Source organism: Cyrtonyx montezumae, unplaced genomic scaffold (genome assembly GCF_038088225.1).
Source record: "Cyrtonyx montezumae isolate F1298 unplaced genomic scaffold, pur_monq_1.0 scaffold_3, whole genome shotgun sequence".
NCBI classification, from domain to species: Eukaryota; Metazoa; Chordata; class Aves; order Galliformes; family Odontophoridae; genus Cyrtonyx; species Cyrtonyx montezumae.
This window is the reverse complement of record NW_027072034.1, coordinates 19,597,901-19,611,003: the sequence shown is the minus strand read 5'-3', so window position 1 is coordinate 19,611,003 and position 13,103 is coordinate 19,597,901. Positions and strand designations below refer to the sequence as shown.

At 36.1% G+C, this 13,103-nt stretch overlaps 1 protein-coding gene across 1 annotated transcript in view; it reads right to left on the bottom strand.

The window, feature by feature from the left end:
- The window catches only part of GPC5 (glypican 5), a 193,852-nt gene that overhangs the window by 172,361 nt on the left and 8,388 nt on the right, over window positions 1–13,103 (bottom strand). The window contains 1 exon segment of the mRNA XM_065744010.1: window positions 11,088–11,249. Within this exon segment, the coding sequence (XP_065600082.1) occupies window positions 11,088–11,249 (162 nt within the window).

The window sequence follows — 13,103 nt, the reverse complement described above, 5'->3', positions numbered from 1 at the left end:
CCCTAGCTTTATTCTGAATTTGAGTTCTGCTGAATTTCAGAGTAGAGTTCAGATATTCTATAATAACTTACAGATTCAATTTGCAGATCATTCACATATTATATGGGCAATCTCTAACAAACCACAATATTCTTTCAATTAATACTATTTTCTTTATAGGAGTTTGCATATTAATTAAATGCTAATATGTTTTCAGTGTACACTGTATATAATTCATGCAACATTTTGGCAAACAAATCCTTATGAACTAGAAATACTGGTTCTGATCAATTAATTTTGTTATATAAAATAAGTTAGGCAAAAATCTATAGATAAAAATAATAACTCCCATGATCTCTATTGAGTGAATAAGCTTTCAGCTACGTTATTCTTCAGAAGATATTACCTATTATTAAGTTACTAGAGATATAAAACAGCTTATTTTAGATACGTGAAAATTAATTTGAAGACTAAATTTTTGTACTCAATATAATCTCAATTAAGTTCTACTTCAGGAATTTTTGAAAGTGTATATTGCTTTAACCACTCCCAGATATTTCCAGTCTTATTATCCTGTTGTCCAGTGAATAGCAAGGCCTGTATTGTTATTAATCTGTAGAACTAAGCCCTTGGAAAATCCATTAAGTGAAAAACCTAGCACTTTTAGTTGTGATTTACGGTTTTAGATCTGTCATATTTGTAAGTATTTAAAAATTAAATGTAGCACCCATTTTTCAGTACTCAGCCATTGAAAGCACAGTTCCAGTAAGGTATTTGATGCTTTAATTATTCTACTTTTACATGAACACAAATGGGATATTTATACTAGCATTTCAAGTTGGATCAAGAGCAGTCTTTTATGAATATTCTCCCAGTTGGTTCATATCACAGAGCAGTAACACAGTTCACAAGCACAATTCCTTATACATGAATCTAAATTGAAAGATGAATTTTAGGACTATGTCAAATCTGCTCCTGCCACTAGTGGTCATGGGATCTGTGGGGCTAGATGTTGTCTGAAGGGAAGTCCACCGAAATTCATGTGGAAAAAATTCATGAACAATGGATCATCTGCATAAACTTTTCCATTCTGGAGATCTATTCCTATTATGTCCCAGTGCTTGCCAATATACACAGCCTATGTGACCTTGAGTACACAAGTTGGCTATTTTTCCTATCATTTTTAGAAATGAGAATATTTTGTACTTCTGAGGATCAAATTCTTAAAAGTCTCCATTTAATTCATCAAAACATCTTTTAGACTGATGTTACCTGTCTTCATGTTCGTGTGTCTTACACAATAATAATGAGATAGTAGAAAGCCATTTAAAACATCTTGTTCTTGAGATCATATGTTTTCATGTGACTTTTCGCAATATTAATTTTTTTTATCATTATGGAAATGATAGCATGGCATTTTTTTTTTATCATTATGGAATCTTAGCATGGCAGGCAGAAGTGGGCTAACTGGAAATATGTGCAGTTTAACAAAGGCAAATGCCAAATTCATCACCAAGGGATGATGAATCCCATGGACCATCTGATGCTGGCTGGACATGTTTTGCAGAAAAGGCCACGGGGGTCCATGTAGACACCCAGCTGAGCATGAGTCAGCAACGTACCCTTGCAGCAAAGGCCACCACCAGTATCCAGGGCTGTATTAGAAAGCATGTTCCCAATAGGTTGCGAGAGGTGAACCTTCCCTTTTATTCAGCTTTGGTGAGGCTGTACCTGGAGTTCTGCGTTCAGTTGAGGGCTCCCTGGTACAAAAGAGATGCTGTGCTAACAGTAGACAGTGGGACAACTATGGAGATAAAGCTATGAAGACAATGAAAAGTCAGGAGCGTCACTAATACTATAAAAGGCAGAGAGATCTGGGTCTGTTTAGCTTAGACTTAGCCTCCTATTTATTTCCTTGGAAACTATAAGAGATACAGAGAGCACAATAACTCTACTTGATAGAGAAAATTCTCAGCTACAAAACATCATTTTTCAACACAGTCACCATCATTTGCTATGTATTTTCAACAGCCATGAACAAGAGGCTGCGTGCTACGCTTGTAAAAATCTGCACCAGGAGAGGTGACCCACTGTTGCTGTTGCCACTGCTGAAATATACTACTCACTGCCTCACTGTGCTCCCATCCGCTTGTAGGTCCCCATCAATGGTCAGCAAGTGTCAATGAAAGTCAACGTGGGCCTTTTTATTTCACATGGAGGAAGTGATTAATTGGATACACTGAAATGTTAAAATGTCTTTTTTCCCTTCCCTTCTGTTATTTATTCATTTTAGGTTGCAATCTCTTCAAGGAAGGACTACAACTTTTTCCTTTATCCTAATTCTTTAATTCTATACTTCTCCCATTATTTCCCTGAGGTTTGGCTTTTATGATTTATTCCAATCTGGTTTGCTAGTTTTGATTTCATTTTTATTAATCCATTTCCTGGTTGATTGCCTTGATTGGTGCACTCACATAAGCTGATGCTTGGATATTTTTTAAAGATCTTAAATTGACATGGATAAATAGACACATTTAATTATTTAAGCAACTTGTATAAGTGTTCTTGATTGTTTTCATGAGAGGAACTGAGTTTTAAAAAGAGTCGCAAAAAAAAGCTTCAGACTAAGTGCACCTTTCCCAAATCTGTTTGACAGTATGTTCCTGTTCCAGTTGCATTAGGTACCATAGCAACTGCAGGGAAAGAAGTGAAATATCAAAGAACTATGTCAGTTGCAGAAGCAAATAAGTAGTTAGAAGTACAAAATTGATTTGATGACTCAATATTATTGAGTCCTTTCTGTTTTTAATAAATATACCCTACGTACAGTATATGTAAGTAAAAACTGTATATTGTTAATGTAGGTGTAGGGAGTCACTGGAGGGCATAGAGCTACCTAACTCCACTTAAAATAGACATAACTAATCTTATCTTTGGTTGTTACAAGACCAAATGTCCCTAGCTCACATACACCAGATGTGGGCATCTGTGGTCTGAAAGAGTAAACTTGAAACTTCCATAAAAAACAATGTTTTTTGCCATTCTCTAGATTATGCAGGACATCCTACACAAAACTGGCAGGTATGATAGAAGGCAGACAGGATCAGCACCTCTGAAGATGTAGGTATGAAGGATGGACGGGACGCCTCACTTCTAAAAATACACGAGATAGATGCCTGTTATACAACTGAATTAAGTCCTGAATCTTGTCCCAGTGAGCTGCTAGCAGCTAACACTCTTCTGAGAAAACCACATGAATTGTATCATTACCTCTTTTTGTTTTATTACTGCTATCATCCCTCATTCCTTATGCTCTCTTCACCCTATTTCTGCTTGCTCCTACTTTTGGCAACTCAGTATCAGAACCAAGAAGTTCAAGTTGCAATTGCACAGCACCACCCATTGGATGATTGCCACCAAGTTTTATTCAAAAGTAACCAGAAGTTTGTTTGACAAAGCCAGGAAAAAAAGTGAGAGCAAATATATATATATTTTAAACCACAGGAGTCATTAATCTATTTCACAGTAAGGACTAAGCGTGGTGACTGCAGCAAGGGCTATATTTAAACCTTAATTTATAATAAATACCCAAGAAAATATTATCATTAAAAGAAAACAGCAGGTTCACCACGTGTAAAAGAAAGAAAGAAGAAAAGCCAGCTTAATGCACCATGAGGAATAAAATGGAAATATTAAATGAAAAAATAAATCTTTCCCAAGGGGGCTATTCCTACAAAAGTTTCTCCAATATTTGTTTCTACCTATCAACGGAGTAATGGAAAAGCCCTTGAATAGAAGAAATTACAGACCTTAATCCTCCACTTTAATGGAAATTCTTAAATTAGGTGGCTATTTTAGGTTATTTTTACAACAAGTCATGAAGAATCAAGTCCCTCATGGGACTGATCAAAATTGAATTTGCAGCTTTCTCTACAATGCTGACAATCACAATAAAATCAGAATCAGTCAGGTAATAGCTCCTGTGTAACTGTTACATAGCAAAAAGCAAATTAAAATGTAAGTAGAATTTTAATAAGGCTGAACTAGGACTTACTTTGCTTACAGCATATTTGCTTGCTGCTTTTAAATAACACACAAGGAGTGACAAAATTGAATTCTGTACGGTGATAATCAGACATTTTACATTACCAGCACTTAAAAATAACACGAGGTTAAAACTGTGTCAGGTAAAAGCAAGAAAATTAGACTACAAACTATGGTTAGGAACACCACACAAAATCATGCCATACCTTAAAGCTTCCAGTTCCCCTCAGTACATCTACAACACTTGCAAATCATAACAATTAGTCCAGTCTTCAAAAAGACTATATATCTAATGTGCACACCATAAGGAATAAGAAACATTTGTTTAGTTACTTTTAGATATCTAGCAATAATTGAATACATCTATTATACTGCATTTTAGATAAGCACAAAACAAAGATGTGCTATACTCTGAAACAAAAAAATCCACCATATTATTCATTTGAAAAAATTTCCTCAGCCACCTATTTACCATGATCCTGCAGAATATTTAGGCTACAATTTCCACAGTTTATCTCATTCAAGCCAAGCAGGCAGACCACAGCTACCCCAGTGGTGGCAGTGGAGGAGAAAAATTACATGGAATTTACAGTGCTTCTCCCCTCTCCTTGAGAAAAATTTGTTGGCTCCCATTTTGCACGTAATTCCCTCTTTTCAAAATCCTGCAGACAGAACATAATCCATGGAAAAGGGCAACAACAAAATGGATGAGATCTGGACAACCAGAAGTATAGCTAGCCCAGAACTTCATGCATGCCTTGAGAAACACTTATTCTAAAGTGATTCAGGCCTCGTGCATGAAACTACGCTACCATAGCCTACATTAATATATAACATGAACATTTAACATATGGAGCAGTAACTTGCATTGTCTCTTTGCTGCAAATGAGTACTCTAACCACTGAAATATAGAGTTAATTTTTTCACTTCACTTAACAGTCCTGCAGAAAAGGACTTCACGAGAAGTCGACTGCATCAGAAGAGGAGTGGAGGTGACTGTCCCCCTGTACCCTACCCTTGTGAGGCCCTACTTGGAGTACTGTGAGCAGGTCTGAAGCCCTCAGCTCAAGAAACTTGCAGAGCTGTTGGAGCATGTCCAGAGGAGGGCCACAAGGATGATCAGAGGGCTGGAGCACCTCTCTTATGAAGAAAGGATGAGCAAGCTGGGCTTGTTCATCTTGGAGAAGCGAAGGCTTGGAGGGAGGCCTTGTTGTGGTCCTTAAAGGCAGCTCATAAACAGGAGGGAGATGAACTTTGTACATGGTAGGACAGAGACTAGAACTAGACAATCTTTAAAGTTCTTTCCATCCAAGATATTCTATGGTTCTATGACTCTTCTGTCATGATGAACACTAAGTAGTCACACAGAACAGAACTTTTGCTGAGGTGCAAAAGGAGTCTTACACTTATACAATGAAAAATAAGTAACCAAGAAAACAGCCCACTCCACTAAGAAATCTGCTCTATTTTTAGATATTATTAAAAAGAAATCTAACACAACAGCTACTATACGTGCACTACACTGCTATGCAGCTATCTACATTAAACTTCCAGTATTCTGTATTGGGATCTGCTATTCATATGCTTTCAAATGCATTCACTCCAAAGAGTGAATATAAAATACTCTCCTTCTGAACTCCAAATTCAGCAGACCTCTAAGACAGTACTCCTCTAGTCTACACAGATCTAAGTTCAAGTCTCCAATGCCAGCTGAGATTTGTAGATTTCTTAAAAAATGACATGTAACAACATTCTTTCAAGGCTTGAAAAAAAAAAAAAAAAGCCTGCTGCTGAACTGTGTAATATCAGGAAAGGCTTGTTTCATTACCACTGTTAAAATCAGTATGCCAAATACTTCAGTCCACGAGATGGGCATATCTTTCTGATTCACTCCAGGAAGGGAATAAAAAAGAAAAAAGTAAAAAAAAATATGTAGATAATCACTTCATAGGAAGCAAAGGGGTGAGCAACTGATTTCATCTTCCACCTACTTGCACATTTCTACCACTCTCAAATGAGGGAAGTAGTTCACCCTCAGCAGTGATCCAGCTTTCATTCACTTCAGGTTAAAAGCAACAATGTCTCTTAGTAGATGATATGCTAGAAACGTAAATGTTAGCTTATTCCTCAATAAATTGCCTGTGCTCCCAGACCTCAATCTACATTAAGCTACATAAGTCCAAGTTGCTCTAAGATTTCAAAGAGTAGGGTGGTTACTTTATTGTGTATAATATACACATTAGGGTACAGTCTCAGAAACCTCATTTAAGTATCTACATATTCGAAATCTAACAGTGTCCAAGCTTTCACTACAAAGATTACATAGGGCTCAGTTCTACTGCTACACTACAGATTTCAGTCAAAAAGACAGTCTAAAATTTCCTGTGAGGAACATGAACTTCTTAATAGTACAATTGCTATTTCTTCATATTCATACTTCATGTTTTTCACATATACACATGCCCAGTGTAATGTTACCTACTTTCTTCTACTTAGTTATCACCTACATTTTTGAAAGTACAGCACAGTTCTTCTATAGGTTTCTCATTGTAAAAGAATGTGGATTGTCTTTTTCTTTTTTTTTTAATTACACTTAGATTTCAGAGTATACTTCAGCTCTTTTTTCAACTAGGTCATTTCTTTCTTCAAGTAAATAAAATTGAGCAGTTTTCCAGCTCAAGGTTTATCAGAACAAAGCAGAAAAGCTTCTGTTCACAAATCTTATCTGTTTTCTTTCTGTTTAAGAATCCTAAGATTACAGTTACCTTTTAAACAACAGCATGAGACTGCTGATTTCTGTCAGCTTTTGATCAATTATTATTCCAAGAACTCTTCCTATAGAAAATTTCTGTAGAAAAATACCCCTAATCCTGGTATTTCTTCCACTATTTCTTCCCAATGAGATTAGCCCCCTGTATTTGGTCTTACAGAACACCAGGTTTTTCACTTGGATTTCAAAATCCTGAAAATCTAAAAGGCTACAGAAAATGGTGTATTTGAAACAACACTAAATGTTAGTTCTGAACTACCAACTTTATACTGTTATGTTCTCTTGGAGTTCTCTCTTTTTATAAACTTCTATATTTCACCATGAAATCAGCTTCACAAGATTTTTAGAACAGGCAAGAAGCAAACATCTACAGCTATGTGAAAACGCAAGCTTGTATAGTCCTGGCTCCAAGGGAAACAATGTTTTTGTGATTTGCAGCTCTTTTTTACCATGTATAAGCACTATATCAAGTATAAAAATTCTAGATTAGCATGTCTATAATGATCATTTTGTTATGCAGACATAAACCAAAGTAGTAGCTATCTAGGTACTAACAAAAAATACGATTTTGACAAAATCTTAGTATTTACCCAGAATTTTGAGTCAGAAATTTCAGATGATTTCCGCAATGACAGGACTGTGTTAACTTCTAGTGTACCTGAATCAGCTTAACTTTAACTCAGGTATTACCATAATTCAGAAAAACAGTTAAGTGATTGTAAGAAATCACAGCCTGAAACAAGACTCCACAAGCACAAGTGCACACTAAGCAAGTGTAATTTAAGAACATACTGAGGTGGTAAAAAAGTTTATTACAGAAACAAAATAAATCCCTGTGTTTATAAACCCCAGAAATGCCTTTAGAAATAAAACAAAGGATTAATGTTGAAATTTTAAGTATTAATCTAAATCTCCAGATTTCTGCACTTAACAATAGCCCTACAGTGCTGAGCTTTATGTGTATATAGAAATACTGGGTCCAATTCTAAGTTCATTAACACACTGCTTGTCCTGATTTTGTATCATAAAGGAATCAGAATACCATCTTAAGAGATGATTTCTGAAGCTGTTAAGATTTCTGTAACAGCTTTGCTCCCTAGATCAAATAGTGGGTATTACATTTGTTCCCTTTATTAACATTCCCTACCTCCTTTTCCTTGAAAATTCACAGCAGTCCAGGGAAGTTCTCACTGACTTGAAAAGAGGAAACATAACTTCAATTTTTTAAAAGACGAAAAAAAGATGACCTGAGGAACTACAGGCCAGCCAGTCTCACCTCTGTGCCTGAAAAGATTATGCTGAGATCAACCTGAAAGCTACTCTAATTCTCTTCAAAAACTAAGTTGGTCGGTGACAGCCAACATGACTTCACTAAGCCAAATCATTTCTGTGAAATTTGGTGGCCTACTACATTGAGGTTACATGTTGGAGAACAAAAAAAAGAACAACAAATGATGATATCTACAAGGACTCGTGCAAAGCCTTTGAGTACATAAAGAGGATCTACAGGAAAGATGGAGGACTCTTTATCAGGGAGCACAGTGGCAGAATAAGAAGCAATGGTTTTAAAGTAAAATAAGGAAGAAATGATTAGATATTAGGAAAAATAATCTACTCAACATAAAGAGTGCTGAGGCACTGGCACAGGCTGCCCAAAGAAGCTGTGAATGCACCATCCCTGGAGGTGTTCAAGGCCAGGCTGGATGGGGCCCTAAGCAGCCTGATCTACTGGATGGCAATCCTACCCATGACAGGGGGCTGGAATTAGATGATCTTTAAGGCCCCCTCCAACCCAAATAATTCTGTCATTCTAAGATTCTTTTCCTCAGCCCATAAGGTAACACCACCATGGCCATGGGTTAAGTCTACAGGATAACAGAACAATGTACATAACTCCTGCAAACATATTTTTGAGACTTTCATCTGTCAATACAACAACCAAGTGAAAATTGAATCTCAGCCTATCCACTTTCTTTTAATGCAGTCAGTTTCATTTAGCTTCATTGGAAGATGCAATTCACACATACTTGGGTCTTAGCTTATTTATATCATACTTAAGATACAAAAGATTACAGAGCTAAGAAGGAGAAAACTGTTGGAACTTCAAAGCAGCTCTTTGCATTGCAAATTACCTACAGTGCAATGTATCATGAAACCTCAAGCAAGACAGTTCCCACTGAAAGAGCTTTCTTACCTCCAAATCATTCTTCAGAAAACTTTACAAATGGAAAACAACTGAATCAGTGCCAGAGCACATTTAGTTTTACAAGAATTATAGAATCCTTCGAGTTGGAAGGGACCTTTAAAGTTCATCTAGTCCAACTCCTCATCAATGAACAGGGTCATCCACAGCTACATCAGGTTGCTCAGAGCCTCCTCTAGACTGACCTTGTATGTCTCCAGAAATGGGGCATCCACCATTTTCCTGAGCAACCAGTTCCAGAGTCTCACCACCCTCATTGTAAAAGACTATTTCCTTACATTTAACTTAAATCTACCCTCTTTAAGCATGAAGCCATCTCCCCTTGTTCTGTCACCACAGACCCTGCTGCTAAAGTGCATTAAGTCATTGTGATTCAACACTCCGGAGCTAACATCACAAATGCAGTAGAGCTCTCCTCTGTAGTAGTAAATAGCCAGAAAATGCCATAGTGAACAATACCATTTATTACCTTCTTTTGTACACAGGTGTATTTGTCAAGTCTACTATTTTGGTGAAAGGCTGCCACATTCATAAGCAACCCAAGGATAGCCTGGGTTCCTGCAACAAATGCTACTCATATGTGTTTCACCAAAAGATGAAAGAATATAATCCTTAGGAAGCTTTCAAACCATCCCTTTGTTGGGAAGATGAATAATCACTTATTCTTTTTCAGTTCCTTTCTATACCATAAAATGGTATTACTAAGAAAGTATAAAAATGCACACATTCCTTTGTAGCCTCTAAATCAGTGATTATAGTGCCTTTCTGAACTTGCAGATAATTTAATTAAAATTTTTATAAGCTAAGAAGACCCCAGAATCCAAATTCTGGACAGTTGCCAAGATTATACATGAAGGAAACAATAATTTCCCCTTTAAGGTATGCATACTCCAGTCACTCCAGTCTTTCAAGGAGAAACCTACAGACGTAGGAATACATTCCACACAAACACTGAAAGTACACAACATATTGAACCTCTCAGGATGTAAAAGCAACAGAAATGCAGTTCCTAGGTCCTGATTTCACTTCAACTTCACTTGGATTTCACTCAAATCCAACTTGTGTCAAGACTGAGAAATTTTGGGATTGCACAAGTAAATCACCTAGATATTGAGGGCTTTTTTTGTTTCTGATTTTTCTTCTCCTAGGGTTGCAGGAAAGGAGTAGGTGTTAAAAATTCACAGTTGAGAGCACAGCCCTCATTTAAGGCAAGTACAGTTGGTTCCTGAGTTCTACAAAGTCTACAGCCCTGGATCCAATACAGCATATCATGGTGGGAAAAAATAAATAAATAAATTGTCTAATATTCAGCAGTTGGGAGGAAGAATGGAGGCAGAAAACAGAAAATGAATGCTTACTTTGTACATTTTACCAGCGATGTCCTGAACATGATGCCCATGGACAGCTGTATTAGCCAGACTAAATAGCAAAGCTTCAAAGGCCATGGAAGTAAATTTCATCTACTAACGCATTGTACAAGTCACCAGAAGGAAAATTTCCTAAACTTGTATAAAGTTAACATCTTATCCTGCTCATCCAAGTGGTCAGAAGTACACATTAATAATAATTGTACTTATTATTGCAGTAATTATTGTAATAATTATTGTACTTTTACAATAATAATAAGTAAACAATAAAAAATGACAAGACTGTAGAACATTGTCCCCAACATGTGAACTCTATATCCTTTTCCATCCCATAAAACCATACACTGCCAGTATTTCTCACATCTTCCTAGCTCCTGACCAATTTCTGTATTAATTGATGCCTTACAAATCCAGAGAAAACTGAGTGGTGTGCAGAGAAATTGCCTAAGCACAATTCCACCAACAGCCCAAACAATTCCTAATTTTCCAGATAGGTTCCTGTTGTGTGTTGGAACACCTGAGATTTAACCCTCATTTTTTTATTATTATTTTTAGCAACTCAAAAAAAAATTTAGAAATTCAAGTCTACATAACTTGAACAAAATTTGATCCCAGAAATGTATCTCAAAAACAAAACACGTATTTCCATTAGAACTAAAAATTAACAGTAACTTGAACAACTAAAATGAAAATGAACAAGTTTGAAAATAAAAGAAAGCCTTACCTTGAAAAGCAGCTGCATTATGAAATATTAAAAATTGTAACATAGCACTAGATGTTTGAAGCACTTGCTGTATATCTTGCTTTGCTGCAGTCTGATATCTTTCCTCCATCTTTCTGGTACAGCATGTTGGATTTTTAGAAGTACAGATTTGGAGATCAACACCTAAATAAAGAAACAATTACGGAAATTACTATGTAATAGAAGTTCACAATACACAAAAAGAAGTGTTTTTTTTGTTGTTTGTTTTTTTAGCATCAGTATATAAATTTAATAGAAATGTCCAAAGTTTTGAGGAAATTTAGTACTCTTAAACAAATTTAGATGGCAGAATTAACTAAAATTCTGCAGGAAGAGAACACTTATTACAGTTAATTAGTGTCATGAAATACCATTACCTTGACACTGTAATCTTATTCCAGCTGTGATGATTGCTAAGTAGTGTTGATAAAATGCAAAGGATATGCATAGTACATTACTTGGAATACCAGCTTGCTAGCTCGTATGACCTAGCCCATATTGGCATTCTCATTCTTCTTGGGCTGAAAAGAACTAACTACTACAAAATATTACAAACAGAACAGTGGAAAGCCCATTCCTGATAGGTACATAATAAACACACTCATACTAACTTTCATATGGAGCAGTCATCAATACCAGTCTAACCTCTTTTACTGTTTCTTTCTCTATTGTCTAGCATTCCCCATGTACTTGACGTGACAATTTACTATTTCACTAACAGGATGGGAAAAAGTCATAGAAATGAACTTCTTTTCACATTTTTGGCACACTGAAATTCAAGAGGGGGTAATTCAGTACTTTATTTCTTACTGTATAGTAAAAAACATCTTTTCTGTCCTCTGAGGACTCAAATATGAATTTATGGTTGTGGAGGAATTAAAAAAGCAAGAAATTCCAAAGTGAAATATCTGTCTCCCTTGCCTTTATACATACTTCCAGCTATTATACCATCTTTTTGAAGTTAACATTTTATTTCCCTGCCACTAAATCTACAAATTATAACACTAATTTAAATTAATTCTTCTACTATTTTTCCAGTTTCTCTGATAAATTATTCTATATTCTATATTATGAATACAGTTATGGGAAAAAAGGAAACCTTACATGGTTTGTACTCTTCATATTACATTAGTTATCTTACATACATTGTTTTAAATAGCATGTTCTGAAAGTCTCAGGCAGAAAAATTAAGCTACTGAGCAGAGTATGCTGATGATACCAAACTGGGTGGAATGGCAGATACACCAGAGGACTGTGCTGTCATTCACAGAGAACTCAACAGGCTGAAGATTATGAGCAGAGAAGAACATCATGAAGTTCAACAGTGATAAAAAATATATAAAACATATGCCTCTGGTTACTTAATTCAAGAAGAAAAGTTTGTTAAATTCCTGGTTTAAAGTTCATCCAAATGAATGAAGCATGGAAAATGTATTCTGCTTTTTTCTTTTCATTCAAAACACCTGTGAATATCTTCTTGTGATGGTTTTGTTCTGTTCTTTTTTTCCTGGTTTTTTTTTTTTTTTTCCTGTGTGTCGGTTGGGGAGCATGGAATAAACTCACCTATGGAAGATTTGCTGTAAGCTAAATTGTTTCAACCATGATTGAAGAGCCAGAGTATAAGTTTTGGCTTGCTGATCCTTACGTGAAAGGATGGCAATAGTCAGAAGGCAAGAAAGACAACACAACTGAAAATCCAGCTAATGGAGCAACCCTTCAAAGCATACAGTGCTCACCTGAAGCTGATAATTCATGAACTTGTGGTCTTCCTGCTGCTTTTTCTTGCTTTGAGTTGTATGCAAAAGGGCAATTCACAGTAATCAGAGCGCATTCATAGAGAGAATTCCCAAATTTTAGCCTTGTCAGTGCCACACCAGTAGGATCCCATGAAAACATCACTCGTGGTTGCTTTAGGAGTATGAGTTCTATTAAATAATTACCGCCTTGGGCTCTGGACATATTTCTGACTTCTCTCTCTGATGCAGAGGTAGGAAGATT